A 19,738-nucleotide genomic window follows, 5' to 3' on the forward strand; every position below is an offset into this window, starting at 1 on the left:
AATTTCAACTGTATGTCTCAGTTTTGAGAAATGCTTATGAAGCATATGAAAGAAATCTGTCAGCACATCTCTTTGGATTCAAATAAATAAGAAATTAAGAAGATTATGTAAGAAATTAATATTTCAAATGACAGAAAATGTTTTGGTAGCTCATTGTCCAGACTGTCCCGTGATTATAAAACAGAAACTTTTTGTTAATTTACAGAAAATGTCCTTTTTGTTCAACTGCGTAGTGACTTTACTATAGAAATGTATGTTTTTTTTTTAGATGATGAAAAAAAGGAACTTGTTGCCATTTAATTGTTAATTTATTACTTTACTGTATTACAGAGATGTATTACGAATGACCATGAGGGAAGTCTTTATCAATAAAAAAAATAAAAGTTGCAAAACTTTTGAAAATATAATTAAAAATAAAAAAATTATGCCCTCCTTTACCTTTCCTTATTTGGTGGGCCGATTCTGGCCCCTGAGCCTTATGTTTGACAGTCCTAATCTACTGTTATAGTGAAGTGCAAATGGAGAGAAAGGCAACAAAAACAGCCTGAGATTCAAAGGATTGAGGATAAAGGGTAATGATTTCAGTCTGTTACTGCAACTGTAGGAGCTCTGCACTGTGATAAAGCAAAGTTCATTTTTACCATCTGTGAGATGCAAACTGAGAAATTCACCATCCACGGAGCCTGTTTGGCTTTGTTTAATCGGTTTGTCTAAGTTTTGACACAGACGCTCAATAAAGGCAGAATTATGAAGAAAATGGAGCAGCCCAAGAGTGTAGCAGCCTCCACCAGGGCTGAAAATTCACTCCAAAACGTGCATAAATTGATATTAGTCTGTGATATTTTCTTGAGAAGATGAAGGCTATTCAAACACGATGCAATGTCCAGTTTTGCCCTGTCTCACAATTATAAGCAGTCCTTCTAAATGGCCCTGAGTTCAGATCTAATTAATCCTTAGATGTGCTAAATCCAGCTTCTCACAAGATTTTTAAGTGAGTCTGTCCGTTACCTTTTTGAGTAGTCCTCCTAACACACGAGCAAACAAACTGAACCAATCACATCACCAGAGCTAAAAGGTTAGAAACAGTCTCAGAGCGGTTCATTCCACATGTGTTCTCACTACTGCAAATACTCTATTTGGTCTAGGTTAGGTTGCTGCATAGGTAGAGCATCTTGTACTTTCTCAGCGTGAATCCACATGTGGTCAGTCACACATCACATGCAGTTTAAATCTGGGAAATGGCAGGTTAAAGGCTCGTATTGGACAATTGAGAAAGAGCTAAACAAGGTTAAAGCTGAAGTGTGTTTGAAAACCACTTTAGTGTGTTTGGGGGAAAAAACAAAACCAAATTGACAGCAGCTCAGCCTGGTGCACCCCCCACTCTTTTTTTTCCACAGACAGGGAAATGGCTCTCCTTCTCTTTCTAAAGTTGTCTAGTAAAGTACCAGCTGTGACTACTGGGTTTAGCGGTCCATTCCACCACTTACTTTAACGTTTGAATGAGAAAATTAAAGTTTCATGCCGCCCTCCTTACCCAGCCAGTATCATGACCCCAGCTCTGACTGCTGGGAGTCGGTGCTACAAGTTTGTCAATAGTAATTTCTCTTAGCTGCCTTCTTCAGGTGAAAATGAAACCTCAGAAATAAAACCTGCGGCATTTACTGAAAGAGGCTCTTACGTCTTCAAACATGGGCTCACAAAAAAACTGGGTTGCCCTCAGTAAACCTGCTGGCATTTTTCTCTTCAATGACTCCACTCCCTTTCTGTCTTGCCCCTGTGTAGGTAACGCAGATGAACCCATGGAGGAGGACACAAAGGAAGAAAGGGGGGAAAAGGCAGCGACCGAGGCTAACAACCCAGGGGACGAGGAGGTGGAGAACAAGAGCAAAGAGGAAGAAACTGTAGAAAAAGAGGAGCAGGTGGAGAAAAAGAGCCCTGATGAGAAGGAGGAGAAAGCTGAGGAGGCGGAAAAGAAAAATGAAGCAAAGCCGAAGACAGATGATGATGATGATGAGAAAGGGCCTGCCGTAGCCAAAACGGAGGTGGTTGAAAAGGACACGCGAGGCACAGAAGAGAGCCCGAAAAGTCAAACGGTGAAAAGGCAGAAAGAAGCAAAAGAGCAGAAAGATAAGGAGCCGACCAGGAAAGCCCCCATCAGCAGTTTCTTTGGTGAGAAGGAATTTGCATAGTTCTTTACTTGCATAAAAAAACAGCATGTGAATGTACTGTGCTTTTATCAGTTTGGAGAACAAGGTAAAATAAGTCTCCACTTCAACCCCTGCATCACCCTCACCTTGTCTTTTATTTATTTCCTTCAATAGCTCCCAGAAAAGCAGCAGTGAAGACGGAGAAGCCGGAGAAGAATGAGGGGGAAAAAAAGACGAGTCCAGAGAGGAAGAGGTCAGAGGAGGAGAGTAAAGACACGAAAGGGTAAGACAGTCGCAACAGGAGGTTACAGATAGCTCAGGCTTGATAAGCCTGCCACCTTGCTTGCCTGTTTGTTATCTTGCTGGAACACTAAACTTATCCAGATGTTGGCCTGTTCAGCTGAGCTTCACCCCTGACCCCTTCTTACTAAAGTGTAAACTGTACGTGCATGTGGGGAAAAGAAGAAGGATCAAAATTTAGTGACAAGGTGTAGAAGAGCAGACGGAGAGCAGCTACTGAGAATTATTTCCATTATATTCTTCAGTGACTACCTAATCATTTTATTATGTTGATTGATGGTAGCTGCCAGAGAGGTTATATTTTATTGATTCAAACTAGGCACTCACACTGCAAAGAAACACTGAATTCAGTTCCTTTATCAGTTTTGTAAAGATATAGTAAAATGCATGGTTACTTTGAGCTTTGAAAGAATAAATGTAGAGAAAAGATGGCTGTGAAGGCACAGCTGGGTGGGTGGATGAGAAATACTGTCTGCTTTTGAGCAGTCTCTATCGAGACTTGTAGCCAAAACAGGTGAAATGATGCTGTCATTACATTTTGTTGGCGTTAACTAATAGGGATCTGCAGTAAATGCGAAAAATCCAATAGTATATGACATTGATACCTTAAAAAGTGAATGAAACCAAGGTTATCTCTTGCACTCATCACTACAGCGATGTGCTTGTTTTGTTTAGGAATGTTCCTGATGATTAAGTGTCAATTACGCGAGAGGAAAAAAAAGGAAAACAGCGATTGACTGGGTGATTATTCTAGTCCTAAAAATAACAAACAAATAAAAAGAGTAATAGGATTAGCAAAATAGATTAAAATCTGTCAGTGTATAAATGAGTACGCTTTCTATTCTACAGATTTCTATTCAAGGCTCAGGAGGCGTTGATGAGTGGGCGTTATCAAGCTTTTTCTTTAAATACGTATAAATGTTTTATCTAAGTAGTCCCAATTATTTAAAACAGTTGCTGTCGTGTTGAGCCATTTTCAGTCTGTGAAATGCTGACTTATATAAATTTGCTAGTGAATATTAATACCAGCACTGTTGTTTCATTACACTACAGTTGTACCTTTTAGTCTACAGTTGAAAAACATGCTTAGGAGTGCACCACCTCGTCAATATTAAACGGGCTGTGTCATCAGGTTCTGCTGTCCTCTTTCCTCTTCCTTCCTGATTTAAAGAGACTCGCTCGCTGTGAAGAGGAGGAGGGCCTGGCTGGTTGCAGCTACTTGGTCTCAACTATAATTATGCAGAGCTCTTCAGTGTAGAGCACACAAGTGTTGGGGGTGAAGAGGGGAGCAGATTTTGTTGCACACACGGATAACGAACACTATCATCATCATCGCAAATAAACTGTAGTCCAGAGTCTGTTAGTCAGCTGCGACGTGTGTGTGTGTGTGCCCCTCCTTCATGTAAACAGACAGTGATACACAGTGCAAAAGAGAAGCAAAACTCATCATTGAGACTGGGCTTAAATGGGGTTCCTAATGCAGTGTGTGCTCTGCATTATTTAACGTAATTTCTTCCTGATGTTCCATTACCAGAACTATAACTGTTCTCCAGTGACTGCCTTTCTCTTATTTTCTGTCTATTCCTCTTGTTTCTATATATTCCTTGTGATTCTATATATATTTCACCTGTTTATTTATTACTGCTGTCTTACTATTTATATTTTATACCTGGTGTGGAGCACCCATAATTTCATTGTACATGTACAATGACAATAAAGGGCTATTCTATTCTATCCTACAAAGAATGTGATTTATTAGCCAGCAATACTCCATGCGTCCTTACCAAAGCCCATAAAGCTGGTGAGCAGTCAGTAAGGTGGACTCAAAGCAGCCTTTTACATTTCTGACTCAATACCGATGCCTTTGATTTTGGGATCTGCCCATTCTGATTTCTGATCCAGTGTCAGTGTTGAATAATAAGCACTGTCAGGAGTTAAGAGAGCAGAAATCTTTCTTTATGTGTAAAACAGCATCAGGCGAGACTGGAACATTGTTTTCTTATTTTTGTGAAATGAAATGTGACAAATAAACATACCCAAGATACATATTTACCAAACCGCTATCTTGTATAGTGTAATAATACATGACAACAGGACCAACGCAGGCGTTAGTTTAATTTATTTGCCTTTGTTTCATTTCAGCTCGGTGTGAGAGTCATTAGGCTGCTCCATACTGCTATTATTTACAACTTTTACAGTTGTGCTAATTTCTCCTTTTCCTGCACCACCTACAATGAGCAAACACCGTATATGATGATTGTTGTATTCTCAGCTCAGGCATGCACTCCCTGCTGCTGGAAACCAATCGGTTTCTCTTTATTATGATTGCTTTTGCAATTATTCAGTCTCCCTTACAGAAAGCAATGCATTTACCACATGTAAATAAGCCAGCTTGTCATTTTGAGGTCATGTTAACTATTCAAGATCCAAACTATTTTTGGCTGTGGAAAGCAGGGAATGCATTTTTCATCTTCCTAACTATTTATTTTTTTATCACTACCTTGTGTGTGACACTCTGGGAATGACAGGTATTGCACACAAAAGAAAGTTCACAGCGTTAGTTTATCTCTGTGTAATGAATTCAGACAATGATATTTTGTTTGAGGAAAAGAAACTCAACATCTTGTATGTTACTGCAGTAAAAGAGAGACGGTTTAAACTTGTAAACCATCCCAGTAGTTTGGTTTTTGGAAGCAATAACTGCTGACAATGGAAACACTTTTCTATTTAATATGCAGAACTTTTTCTGGGTTTTTTAAATATCTACTTGCACGTTCAGTTCGGATAAACTTTGCAATAGTTCAGCTTCTTTCTTTGTGAGCTAACCAGAAAAACTACTAGAATATCTTCCAAAATATTCTTCACATTTTTAAAGTGTTTCATTGTTATGATAATTGTGTGCGTGACTCTCTGCCTACAAAGGAATCTGAGTTGGCACCAGTGACTGCAACAGCTGTTGCCGTCATTTAGTTGGACACAAATGTGCTCTTTCATTTTATCTTTTAAAATTTGTGTTATTTCCTCAGTGAGGCAACCTCAGGACAAACAAACTATGATCCATCGAGACCAAACTATCATCCCGTGGACAACGCTTGTTGGAAACAGGGCCAGAAGTAAGTCACCTATCTGCTGCAAAAATAGGAACCCAAATTCTCTGATTGAATGTCTTGATTGAAATTCATATGCATCTTTAACTGTTTCCAGCGTGCATCAGTTACTGGCACCTCTCAGACATATTTTATCACTGCTTCTGTATACTGCTTTTCCCTGTTTCCAGATGTCTCCAAAATAATATAATTTCTTCACAGGGTGGATAGCCTCTCTATCCACCCACCAAATCCAGTCGCTTGGACATCAGACAGTAAAATATAAAGAAGAAAGACAGAAGGAGGAGGGGAGCATGTGGGATGATCAACTAGCTTTGCATAAGGCAGAAATTATGAGAATTTTATGTGAAGGATCATTGGGAAAAACAGCCGTTATTTTAACTAGGCAGCTGCCTATTTTTTCCCTTTACTGGAGAATTTGTGTAATCCTAAAGTAAATACAGAAATCACAGCCTGCCTATGTGCCTAGACCTATTTAAACAAGATGCCCTGAGATTGATTATCATGAATTATGCCAAGCAGGGTAATAATAAAGCTTGGGAGTGCAATGTGGACAGGAACTATAGTCGAACGTCCACCTGTCTCTTTCTCTGCTGATTATTTGCTTTTACTCTCCACTTCTGGCTGTCAAATAAAAGACAAAGCTAATCTACTCACTAAACAGGCAAGATTTGGGATGCAACGTTTTCACTCAACAGCGATTAGAGTCATCACACTGTTGGTGGGGTTGTTGTTTTTTTTCTCCCTTCTTCCCTCTGAGCCAAACTGAAGCGAACACCAGCCTGTTTGTTTTTTTTGTGAAGATCTGCGAGTTATTTATAAGGGGAAAAAAACTGAAGGAATGAAAACCTTCAGGCCAGGGAAGTGCTCTGACTTAGTAATGGGTAATCACAGGGAAATCATGGAATTTTATATCAAGGTCACGCTGTAAGGCATGCTGCTTATGTGCTCGGCTTATTCTCCGATCGACTCCTGTACAGATTGTTTTAACCTGCTTTAAGCCGTGCGCAGGTGAAGTCTGCTGCTTCTTAAAGCTAAATATCAGCCTCTGAATTAAATTGTGTTCTTTTCTGAAATTGAATAAACCGTTTGAGTGTCAGAGCTTCGCAGTAAGGATTAAAAACACATTAGGATATAGTAGCTTTATATCCAGAATATATGCAAAAAATTATAAAGATAAAATTATATATATATATATTTTTTAAATTGCACTTCCCACCATATTTCTCTGTCAAACTAATTGTAACGACACACTTTTCTCCACATGCCGTTGTCACCTTCGCCCTCCTTGCTGTCATTTTTGTGCGGTTTTTGATAACCTTGAATCAAAGCTTATTCTACTGTTGCATTAATTGCTAGTCGCTCTGAATAGCCGAGTCAGCTCAGCGCCGCGAGTGTGAAAATCTGTCCGTGTTGATGCTTTGCCTGCTAACTACGTGTTCATCACTCTCCAGAGTGCCCTACTTGGCAGTGGCTCGCACCTTTGAGAGGATTGAAGAGGACTCTGGCAGGTAAGACCTCCCAATGGGGGACATTTTTCTTTTAAATGCCAGAATGAGTTGAACATCATTAGTAAGAAAATGATTGCAAGTCTTTCAAAGCACACACACGTATTGCAGAGTTTCTCTTTTTTTTCATAAAAATACCATTCAGGTTTCCTGCTGGGAATTTCTGGAACTAAATTAGTTAAGTGCTTGCCAGTCAGGAAAAGTGAAAAAATTTGAATAATTCACTGGTTGTGTTGGGAACATGAAGAAATTTTAAAATGGGTCACCTTCTAGGATTGCTCAAATATATTGTAATGTGGAGTTATTATGCTCACTTCCAGCTGCATATTTTTATTCTTATGTTTTACTAAAGTAGTTAAAATAATCCTTATTTGCCTCATAACGAGCTGCGGTGCTGCTCCTCAGTTTGCGCTGTCTAAAACGAGCATTTTAGCCCCTCTCTTAAAGGCCACCCTTCATTTAAGCCTCGTTTCTTTTAATTGGCGGATTCTTGTAAACAGAAGGTTTGAACAGCAGGTTAGCAGCTTATGTGCTCATGCCTGATGTGAGCATATTGGCCGTCATACAAGAGTGGGGTAAAAACAGTCTCAGTTTTTAGACGTCAGGCTGCTCAGAGGGGTGGTCGCGTTTAATATGAAAGCCAGTATTGTAACTATACCTGACAGAATATAAGTCTACGTTTCCCCACCTTAGTTTCCATCTTTTGTTTTGTAAACCTGGGTTGGTGTAAACCAGCTAAAACAAAAAAAACCCCAACAAGAAATTTCATGTTATTTTTAGAAATCCTACATTTTAAATAATGGTTTGTAACCTTTGTATCTTGCTAGTTGAAAACATTTTTATCTTTGAAGGATATTGAATGACATATTATTATCTGAAACTGATGTATAGTGTTTCATAAGTGAACTCTTCATCTGCCTCCCAAGCCCCTATTTCCGATTAAAACCTGCAGACTAATCTCATTTCCCACCTACCAGTATTTACGGGATGGCCTTAAAATTCGTTTAACTCGTCTTCCCTGTCTAACAGCAATCCTGTTGTCATTTCCTAGGCTGAGAAACATCGAGACACTGTCAAACCTGTTTCGCTCTGTGCTGCTGCTCTCCCCAGGTAAATGCTATTTTATCTCTGCCATAATGCATGCTGATGTAGCTATACAGGCAGCTGGCTGCCAGCCGCTCTATCAAGGAGATGATGTTGACGCCAGTTTGCACACAAAAGTGGGAGGACGTTGGCTGATGTGTGTATGAGAATGTGGGAATCTGATGGTGTTTGTGTGTGTTGTTCTGCCTGTGTTTCATTGTGTATATAATAGTGTTTGTGTCAGGCCTCAGCAATACAGTCATACAGCAATACAAAAGCTGCAGGCATTAAATGAGCTGAGGTAGCTAATTAGCCTACTGTTATGCTGACTGCTTTTGTCCAAATAGAAACAATTCAATGAGCTCAGATGGGGAAAAGTTTGCGATTACATGCAATCTTTTTATGACACTAGCAATTGAATGCCGTAGGTTGGTGAAAATCACAAATTTGTTGCTGTCTGTGTACAAAGAAATTTATATTTAGAGTCCACCCAGAGCCTCAGAAATTTAAAACAAAAATTCAGAAATTCCTCACCACATAGAGATGCTTTAAGAATGTAGGGATATAACCAGCGTACAACTAGTTGGCAACCAGTTGAGTCAAGCTCCTTACTGAAGGAGTTGGGCTGACTGGCACAAGCTCAGATTCATTGGAATATATTGGCAATTTATCTGCATTTATAAATTGGGATCGCAGTTATTTGCAAACATTTACCAGTTTGTCTGTGAGCGATTGCCGTCAGTCTGTGTCGGACTACAGTTGTTTGGAAACAGGTGGCCTCTGACCAGGCAAGCAATTGCAATTGAAAGTGGTTTGCTAGAAGTTAGTCACTGCAACTATTAGGAATTGGTTAAATTTAAACTGCAAAAGAGAGATTCATAGATAAATAGAGAGAGAGAAATATAGATAGATATAGAAATATGAATAGATAGATACATAGATATTTTTACTTTAGTGTGACTGAGCCATTAGTGGTTATGGTAGGCGTAATTAGTCATACTTGTATGCCAGGGTTTTTTTGGCTATGAATGAGCCTTTATGATTACATAAAGTAAAAGCAGTGAGTCTCTGCACTTTCCTTTTATTTTTGACCATTTGGTAAACAAGAAATTCCTGTATGCTGAAAAAAACCTGTTAAATGTGATTCAGTGGTGTAGCCTGAAAGCATCTCTCTCTCTTTTCTCTCATCCATTATGTGTGTGTAGAGCTAGATCTGCAGTATGTAGCTCTGCTGTTGTCTGTCCCAGAAAAGTAGGGTTACAACTGGTGGAGTGCACTATATTAACCCCGTAAGCCCTAAGCTGTTGTTTTAAACTTCTACCTGGAAATTTTATCCTTTTTTTGCCAAATTAAATCAGTAAAAGCCACAAAGATATTAAAAAATTCATGACTTTTGGCCTTTGTGGGCGAAACACATTTCAGAGAACTTTGGCTTGTTCTGTCAAGAATGACTTAAAAAACTCTTAATATTGACAGATTTTCTGCCACATAATGTACACTGTAAATAAGAGAATTTAAAAAAAAGCAAAACACTTACACATATCAGTGATGCTAATATTACTAAAAACTTTCAGCTGCAATTCTACCAAGTTTGATGCCCGATAAATGAACCACAAGAAATTCTACATCCAGTCTAGTCATGCCAGTAGTTGGTGGAAACTCCATCCAGGGAATTTGTCATACTTGCCAACCCTTAAAAAATAAAAGATACCTGCTACATTTTTATAACAAATCCAGCCAGCACCCAGAACAGGGGACTCTGGGGAGGAAGGAAAGATTGCTGGTTGAAGCCAAAGCTGCCACAGTCAACAACTTTTCTGGTGGAAACCCCTTAGTCTTGTGTTGCCTGTCTGTATGTATTTGAATGTGATTTTGTGGATGTTCATTTGTGCGTCAAGAGTTTTGAGTGCCCACACTTGTGCCGCCTGCTGTTGTCTCAGAGTGTGGTTGTGTATTTGAGTCGCTGCTTGAGTGTGTCTATCCATGTGCCTGAGTTTGTGTGTCTGTATGTGGGTTTACTGTGCCGTTTTTGGTGGTATCTGTTTTTATTTGTGTGTATGTGCTTTTCTTTGCAGACTTGTCTGGAGGTGTGTGTGTGTGTGTGTACGCTGCTGTGTTTGGAGTATAATAAAGCCTTCATATGTGTTCTCCTTCCTAGATGACCTGCTCTGCTGCGTGTATCTGTGTCTGAACCAACTCGGTCCTGCCTATCTAGGGATGGAGCTTGGTGTTGGTGAGACGGTGCTGATGAAAGCTGTTGCTCAAGCCACTGGTAATAAGCGCACACACACGAACATGTGGAAGCACTCTGCTGCACCCAAACACTTGCTTGTGCAATCCCAGCCTAACTGCTGATGCCACCCTTCTCTGAAGCTCATCAGCCAGCGAGGCTGCTGCTATTTACCGTTTCACTCTTGTTTCCAGGGCGACAATTGGACAAAATCAAAGCAGAGGCACAGGAGAAAGGAGATTTGGGCCTAGTGGCCGAGAGCTCCCGTAGCAACCAGCGCATGATGTTTCAGCCGGCCAGTCTGACAGCAGGGGGCGTGTTCAGGAAATTGAAGGAAATTGCCAGCATGAGTGGGAACTCGGTGAGCCACAGAATAACATTTTCATTAGAGGAGAGCAGTCTTGGGAAAATATTGTTTTCGCTCTATTTGCCTCTCAGTATTGAGGTCATGGACGGGAAAAAGGAAAGGAAATGTTAATGTGACGTATCGAACAAGAAATTAATAGTTTATTTGTCTGCTTCAGAGGGGCAAGGTTAATTTTCCACCATTTGAATAAGTTGTTACCTGCCTTGATTCTCTTGTACAATTAGTTGCTTTTCCCTTCATGGTTGCTGCTGGGTCATTTTTTATTTTTATTTTTTTCCTCTGTATTGAACATGGAGTTTGTACTCGCTGGTGACCTCAGTCTTTTTGCATTCTGTCTCTTCTCGCTCTTCTTCTGTGAATCTCAATTTCCTCCCGCCTGCCTCAGGCCATGAATAAGAAAATCGACATCATCAAAGGCCTCTTTGTGGCATGCCGCTTTTCAGAGGCCCGCTACATAGTCAGGTAAAATAAGACTCTCTCTCACACACATGCACACACAGCCTTGGCTGCACGTGTGACCACAGGCATACATGGGTGTCTGCACATTTATAGACGCAGAAATGCATAATAACTCCATAACCCTCTGTGTATACGTTGGAAGTGTTTAGCCATGTATATAAAAGATGAATGTAGCCTTGGAGTCTGAAAAATACTGCAGAAGCAGAAATCTTTTAGACCTGCATTCTTTCTAATGGTTGCAAAAAGGAGCTTTTAGCAATATTGCCCTAATTCTCTCTCAATCACTAGATCCTATCTACAGTAAAGCAGAGTGTGACTGTATGATTATGGCAAAAAAACATCACAATCAACGTCCATTAGTGTTATTATTAAGTGAAATCTTGGATTATTTAACTTGATTATTCATAAAGAAGAATTTTCCTTTAACATTACATCCTTTAGTGTTATAACTGAATATAATGCACATAGGAAAAATAAATGGGGGCTTGGGAACTTCCATCTTGCAATGTCTTTATGTGCAGACAGTAAAAAGAGGAGTAGGGGTGGGAGGACTTGATAGCACAGTTAGGGCAAAGGTGAGTAGGCTATCAAGTGACCTCTTAGTGGTGTGCTGCCAAAAGCCAACCGGGTGAGAAACCTGCCACTGGGTCACCTACAGAAAGATTCTTCTAGGTGGAGCTTGTTGACCAACGCGTTTCTTGATCCAGGTGAATAGACAAAATTGTAACTGCCTTTTTTTTTTTTTGATAATTTGAAATAATTAAGTTTGCATTACGCCTGGCTTTCTCAGTCAGGTTCACTGCTAACTCCTGAGGTCTGGTTAAAATAGAAAAAGGGGAAAAAACTCAAGTCAAGGCTGCATCCTTTATATTTTATTATTATGTTTTATTTTCAATCTCTGCTTGCAGGTGTTGTTCAAGGTAGCTAGGTACAAATAACTGACTTGACTTGGTGCAAATAGATGTGTCTTCTGACTGCTGTTGAACTTTTGGTTCTGATGGACAGGTCTCTGGCTGGAAAGCTGAGGATTGGTCTTGCTGAGCAAAGTGTGCTCTCTGCACTGAGCCAAGCTGTCTGCTTGACCCCACCTGGACAAGGTAATTTTAAAGGAAAAGTTCTTTTTTTTGTTTTGTTTTTTTTTAAACAGCCAGGTTTCCATAAGTATATGAAAGAAGAAGAAAGAAAGCTTTTTTTCTGTTTCAATCATTCCTCCTGTGAGCACTCACCATGAAAAGATCCTTTCCTAGTGAACTTTTGGTTTAAGTGGCTGCCAAATCTTGTACAGACTTTTCAAAATCAGAACTTCTTTTACTCCGTCTCTGCATCTCACCTGAATCCAGCTGTTTTACAGTCAGTGTGGTGGTGGCTTGAAATCGCTTGCATACTCTGACATTTTACAATTCAGTGCCTTCCCTCCCTCTGTCCTTCCCTTACTTCCTTCTATTGACACTTAATAAAAATTTAAAGACATCCATGTTTCACTTTCGTTCTGGGTTATGCTAATATTTGGCATTAAATTTTAATTTTATTTAATTTTACTAATTTGTCATATGAGTTTTTCAAATCCTATTTTTTCTTGCTCTGTTGCACATATATTCAGAGGTTTCTTGCCCTATGATGTGTACAGAGCTTTGGTTAACTGGTTGGTTTAATTTATAAACGAATTTGTTACATAGCCGAGTACCTTCTGATGTAAATCATCACTCTTTGCGTTACACCAAACTCAAGAAAAGGAGAGAAGGGAGGTTAACAGTGAAAAGACTAAATATTGAAATGATTTCTACTTGATTTGCGAAACCAAACGAGTTTACTGTGCCACACTGTTGGGGCTAATAGAATCCCGATTGCCAGTCCTTGTCAGATTGTTCAGTATCAAGCTGCAGGCTTTTCAGTTTGTGCAGCAAATGATTCGGGAGTTGTTGCATTGCTACTAAACTAGGGGGGGGGAAAGAATAAGATATGAAGTATGTCATCCCTCTGTGCCTTACTTGCATTTTGAAAGCTTTAGGCATAGTTCATAATAAACTTCTCTGCACTGAAAAAACAAAACAAAACACAGATTGGGAGGTGGAGGAGGAGATTATGGATGGATCAAAGCACAATCAAATTGGTAGATGTGTCTTACACTGTGATCAAGTACATGTTTCCACCAACGATAAGCTGTTGTTGAGCCATTTCTTCTCCCGTCCCTTTCAAGAACCAGCCAACATTTCGGCAGATTTGGGAACCAGTCGTTAAATAGCATTATGCAGCAGAACTTGAGTGATTTTAGTGGGAAGAAGATCACGGCAGGCGGATTCTGGGGGTTGAATCTGCAAATCATTTGATATTTTTGTTGTGGTAGCTTCTTAAAGCCACTGATGTACACAATTCCAACTTTTAGCCCGGTAGTTTTGGGAATTTGCAAAAGGGCTTAGTTCTGATTGTTTTAGTCTCATGCGAACTTCAGATCAATGTATATTTCAAATTCATATATTTTCTCACACGGTGAACTTTGCATACTTGAAATGGTTAAAATAATTAGATTTCTGGTGGTATGATCCAATTATTCTTTGTAAAAGTTGAATCTGAATCCTAACTTGGAGGTGACAACGATGGAGGAGGAGGTGGAGTGTTAGAGCAAGTAATCATGTGCTTTATTTTTAGGCTAGTCATTAAATCAGCGTTAAAATATTCTTCACATGAATTAGAGCAGTCATAGATCAGCTTCAGCTTGAAAGAGCAGTGTACATCATCCATGGATTTGAAATATTTAACACGTTTTCTGACCTGATCTGTTGCTAAATTTATCTCTTTACGAAGAAAGTTTTGACAGCCTCGCTTTACCACCTACTTTCAGCGCTCTTACTAACACTAGACTTATTAAAATGAGTTGCTTAGTCACGACTGGAGGTGTGCTTTAATAAGAGTCAATTAGACCAGAGGCTCATAGGGGAAATTTGCATTGATCTGTGGCCTGGTCTGGAAATGTTTTTCTTAACATTTTTATTTATTTATTTAGCCATTATTTAATCAGGCAGGTCAACTCAGAGCAAATTATTTGTTGGGCTGAAGACGCTCATGGTGATGAATAATTTAACTTAATAAATTATTATTCAGTCATAGTTTAAATGTATCATAATTATTAATGTTATACTGGGAAACAATATAATTAATTTGGACTTCACAGTGGGAATTAAATCCAGTCTTCACTGTTCATTGTTGAGCTAAATAAATAAATAAATGAATAAAAGTGAAGTGCAGCAATACTCAAGTAATTGCTGCAAGTCTTGTATATTTCCTGGCCTTTGAAGTGCTTCTGAACTCTCATCCAACAAATGTTAGGTCATACAAATGTTCAAACACTTGCAAAGATCTGTTTGAAATGCATTTCCCCCCCCCTCTTTCCTTATAGGTTTTCCTCCCACTGTGATCGACGCAGGGAAGGGAATGAGTGCTGAGAGCAGGCGGGCGTGGATTGAAGAGAAGAGCCTCATTCTCAAACAGACTTACTGGTAACTGAAGCCTCAACAAACACCCTTGTTTCAATTTGCACTCTCTCCTCGGCACCACCACAATGCCTCATCGCCCCCTTTAAGTCCCGTCCCTCATTCTCCCTCACATTCCTTTTTTGAACATATTGATTTTTTTCTTCTCTTTTTTTGGGAGGTGAGGTGGGGGATTCTTTCCAATCACCCTGTCTCATGTCTAACTCGCTGCCCTGCTCTCTCCCATACAGCGAGATGCCCAATTACGATGTTCTGATCCCCGTTTTGCTAAAAGAGGGCATAGACCAGCTGCCCAATCACTGCAAGCTCACTCCAGGTAAGCAACCAGTCAAGAGGCAGAAAGGTTGTAAGATCCAAAGCAGTGATTGGTGTGTGTTTATTGATCAATTCAGTGGAGGTGAGTCAGTTATTTTAGTTAAGTCATTTATCACAGAAAGATAGAAGATACCCTAAACTAAGGATTAGGTCCCAATTATACTCTTGTCAGGCTATTTGTGATAAGGAGACTTGGCACCAACGTAGGAAATTAATACAAGCCACCATCTGAACGATACTAAATTGGGAAACTAAATTGGCCGTTGTTGGTCAGTTAGAGCAATCTAGCCGCTATTTTGGCAGGTAAATAATTGTTCTTCAGGGGCCTGTTTTGTTCTGAAATGTGAGATAGTTAAAGGAGCTGGTGAGTGTTTGCATAACACCAGCCAATTTGGACAAAATGTTGCAGTACTTTCATATTGGGCTTCTTGCTCTGTAAGCTGCAATTAAAGGAATTTGTTTGGTATATTTTCATTATATCATGCTATGTCTGCTGCTTTTGAAGCTTAACTTAGCAGCACAGCCCAAGGGAATGTGAGTCAGAATGTTAATATTGAGGCCAAATGGGAGTACAAACAAACTAATTTCGACTGTGGTTTTGTCACAGAAACAGTTGTGGGTGTGATGCTGATGTGTCATGTGGGAATGTGTTGTTGAAGCCAGTTTCACATTTTCTTGGTTTATTTTATTTAAATGTTTTGTTGCAAAAGGATACGAGATTCTTGGAACCAGAAGCTCTGTTAGCACTAGCCCTCCTAGTGTTAGTCTTTCTCTACACAAGAACCAGAAAGAATAGTCTTCGTCTGGTTGTTTTTAAGCTGTTTTTTAGCCGTTTACTTACTCCAGTTCTCCCACTATTCACCCTTTTTCTTCCAGGTGTACCACTGAGACCCATGTTGGCTCACCCAACTAAGGGTGTTGGCGAAGTGATGAAGAAGTTTGACGAGGCAGCGTTCACCTGCGAGTACAAATACGACGGGGAGCGTGCACAGGTCTGTGTTTGTGCAAAGTGACAGAGTGCAACTGTTTGTTTTTCTTGTATTTGGCACCAGACATATGCCTGCTGAATTTTGCATGCATATAGCTTTTGGCTGTGTTCTTTTGAGTATGAAGTATTGCTGTTCTGTGACTCTCACTGCCTGTTCACTTGACAGTGTGTATACGTGTGCCTGTGCCTATTCTTTTAAGATAAATAGTAGTGCTGCTTATACCTTGGGCCTGTGGGTAGAGTGAGCTACTTCTGCCACTGTGGGCTAGAGGGGAGGAGGTGGTGGAAGGGGGGAGATGAAGAGACATGAGGCAAGAAGGTAGAGACAGAGAAGACAAGAGAGATCAGAGAAAAAGGGAGTCCAAACCACAACAGGAGAGAAAAGAGGGTATGTGGAAATTTCAAGGGAGACGTACAGAAACGCAGCAAGAGAGAGATTGTAATGTAAACCCCTCCAGCTGTATTGTTAATTTTGGACAGTCATGCCAATAAAGTGCCTTTGAACTGAGTTGAATTGAGAAGAAGAAAGATGAAGAGCAAGAGGGAGAAACAGAAACAGAGGAACTGGATGCGAAGAGGGAGCGAGCCGGCGAGCAAGCCGTATGACGTCCTCTTCTCTCTGGCCTCACTGCAGTGGACTTTACCTTAAACGGCCAGCAGGGGGACTCACGATTCACTACTCAACCTTCTGTGTGTGTGTGTGTGTGAGTGTGTTTGTGTGTATGCAAATGATTGTGTGGTCAGATATCGCAGCCAACAGAAAGTCAGCTTTGCTCTGTATGACAGCTGAAGAAAAAAAAAACTGTAAATGAGCAAAATAATTAGATGTCCCTGTCTGAAGGTTAAAAAATAGACAAAATCTGCAGATATCCTAGGTAGTTAATTTGAAAATTGGGGGTTAAACACATGGTAATGGTTAGAAAAGAAATGAGCTGAATAGAAGAGACGTCACGAGGGCAAAAACGTGGACAGTTGTTGTGCTAATGTTCATATCTCTGAGTATTAATGAGCAACAGTTTCAATTAGTTTGTGAAATATCAGTTTGAGTTTGAATCCCTAAATTTATCTAAAGCTCATAATGTCAGTGAGTGAGTGAGTGAGTGAGTGAGTGAGTGACAGACAATGGCTTATTTGTCGTCATTGCACTCGACACAGTATGGGAAACTTCAAGATATAAGGAGCATCAGTCTTTGTCTCTCACCTGCGTTAAGATCTTGTCTGTCACTCGACTAACTCAGTTAGCTGATTGGCAAATGCAGTGAAAATAAGTTTATTACCAGAACAGATTTTCCAGCTGAAATGGTAAACCCACTGTGGTTCATTTCCCTTGGTACTAGTACCAGTCGGAAAAACAGGCAGTGTTTTGCTCCCTAGGATGTTAGAGGCATTCAGCTGTCGCCCAGCAGTACAACACAAAGGCTTTTTATTTATCTTTATTTGGCGTGTTTAACAACACAGCAGCAGTATACTCATAGATACAGCCTGGTCTGTACTCTGTGTATGGCTTATTTAGTCACAAATACAAAGCGGTACTAGTACAGATGAAATGTTCTACAGTTTTACTCCATGTTTATGCACGCTACTGCCACCTCAAGGCCAACTTTACCCAGCGTTCCAGCTAAAAGGTCTGACTGGGAAGTCAGAATTTATGACTTTGTACTTCAAATGGAATGTAGCATTAGTTTCTTAAAGGGGAACTATTAGGCTTTTCATTATTTTCTGAAATATGCATACTGTTACACTGGTAGATTTTCATGTTAAACATGGACATATTTTCAAATAATGAGCTCAGTGTATGCACAAGTAATCCCTGTGAGCCTAAAGCCAGGCTTCAGATTCTTCTAAATGCTCTATCTCAAACAGTTTAGTCTACTTTTGACTCTGTTTGATGTTAGTGGATCTCCCTACATCTCATATCAGGCACACAGCTATAGCTGAGAGTACAGGAGCCCCAGAAGAAAGCTGGCTTAAAGGGAGACGAGCTAAAACGGCTTGTTTCATACGCTGGATTAACTGAGCGGCTGCACCTAAACAAAGGATAAAATAAATGAAGAATATTTTGAACTGAATCAGTAAAATATAAATATAAAGCTACAACTTAATATATTTCCTCTGCATCATCTTTTTTTCTTTGTTTTACGTGACACTTGAATCAAACTAGACTGTCTTGCATTAGCAGAGGAGCAGCTGCTAACATTTTCCACATAAGATGTGTTTATGCACATTATGCGGTGAACTGCAGATAACCCGTGTATTGGAAGAATTAAGAGCCTAATAGACAATTACTGTAGTTTTGTATATGAAGCACAACACAATAGTAAAAGTAAAACACAAGCCATTATGTTGCATATGTAGACAGCTGGATTGATTAAGCTAAGGTGTTTATCCTGTTGCATGAGATGGACTGCTGAAACACATTATGTGTCAGCGTAGCTGTCTTGTGATTTTCTGCCATTTACTTGCTCATTTGGTCATTTCGGTGACCTGACAGTTAATCCATTAATCTAGAAAATAATTGGGAGACTAATTGTTGAAGCCTCAGTTTAATGATCACCCCTACACTAGGTAGGAAAAACCTTCTCCTCTGAGTGACCATAAATGTTGTCAGCTGTATGTTCCTTCAGAATACATATTTACATAAAGATAGTCATTAGTCTGGAAGACTGAGCCGATTACCGGAATAGATTGACAGAAAACTGGTGCTAATTGGTCAGGAATCCATCCTGTGTGCATGTATGTATTGATAATGCTTGCATGATTTCATAATCTTACTGTGTGGGCAGTTGCTCTCTTCATTCCCAGGACTTATTTCTTCATTCTGTCCCCAAAGCTCCCACTTAATTGGGCAAAAGGAGCATTTGAATTTTAAGTAATATCAACTAAAGCTTGGTGAGCTGGTCTTACTAAATGAATTGAAGGTAATTTTAAATGATTTGGAATCGGTAAAATCTGACTGTGAATGCTATCGTGTCTATCTTTGTGTATTTAGTGAGCTGCCTGTCCCAGTCAGAACACTTTCGCACAAGAGATTTTAAATGTATCTTCTGCATAAAGAAGGATAAATGTAGCAGGCACCTCATGTGTAGACTGAATGTTTTCCTTTAAATATCCTGTTAAACAACATAAGTTATGATTTTATATTTGCCCGAATACGTTTGTCCTATCTGACACTTCAACTATTATACTGTTATCTTGGCATAATAAGAGCCGGTAATGAATTCCACCTACACATGCATCTCCTGTGGTTAGTTGTTAATAACAATAGCTGTTGTTCTTCCTCCTTGAGGTCCATGAATTCTTTACAAGTCGATCCATCTGTATCTGAATGCAACATCAAGTCTCTTTTTGTTGTTGTTGTTGTAATTTTACATGTTTTAACCAACACATAAATCATGCTGTTTTGTGTTTATCTATTTTATTGCGACTTTTTTTGTTTTCCTCTACAGATTCACATTTTGGAGGGTGGCGAGGTTCGAATATTCAGCCGCAACCAGGAAGACAACACCAGCAAATACCCAGATATCATCTCCCGCATTCCCAAGGTAAAACACTTCGACACCGCAGCTCAGCCCTTTGGGAGAGAGGAGAGTGTGATTGTCAAATGAGGCCTTTTACAGCGTAGCGGATAACAGCTGAACACATTTATCCTGCTCACTGCCTCGTCACTTTGGTTCTTCTTCTCGCCTATCTCTCATCTGTCTCGTTTCCATGTGCATACTTCTCCTTTCTGCCTTAGATTTGTCACA

The 19,738-nt window shown here is 39.8% G+C and overlaps 1 protein-coding gene across 1 annotated transcript in view; it reads left to right on the forward strand.

Moving 5' to 3' along the window:
- Positions 1-19,738, forward strand: part of lig1 (ligase I, DNA, ATP-dependent) — a 63,914-nt gene that overhangs the window by 10,990 nt on the left and 33,186 nt on the right. Inside the window, exons 6-18 of the mRNA XM_004555148.5 lie at positions 1,783-2,169; positions 2,322-2,430; positions 5,474-5,560; positions 7,009-7,065; positions 8,114-8,172; positions 10,304-10,417; positions 10,570-10,736; positions 11,128-11,204; positions 12,207-12,298; positions 14,596-14,695; positions 14,920-15,005; positions 15,881-15,996; positions 19,439-19,534. Coding sequence (XP_004555205.1) covers positions 1,783-2,169; positions 2,322-2,430; positions 5,474-5,560; positions 7,009-7,065; positions 8,114-8,172; positions 10,304-10,417; positions 10,570-10,736; positions 11,128-11,204; positions 12,207-12,298; positions 14,596-14,695; positions 14,920-15,005; positions 15,881-15,996; positions 19,439-19,534 — 1,547 coding nt within the window. The remainder of the gene's footprint in view (positions 1-1,782; positions 2,170-2,321; positions 2,431-5,473; positions 5,561-7,008; positions 7,066-8,113; positions 8,173-10,303; positions 10,418-10,569; positions 10,737-11,127; positions 11,205-12,206; positions 12,299-14,595; positions 14,696-14,919; positions 15,006-15,880; positions 15,997-19,438; positions 19,535-19,738) is intronic.

Source organism: Maylandia zebra, linkage group LG18, assembly GCF_041146795.1.
Source record: "Maylandia zebra isolate NMK-2024a linkage group LG18, Mzebra_GT3a, whole genome shotgun sequence".
NCBI lineage: Eukaryota > Metazoa > Chordata > Actinopteri > Cichliformes > Cichlidae > Maylandia > Maylandia zebra.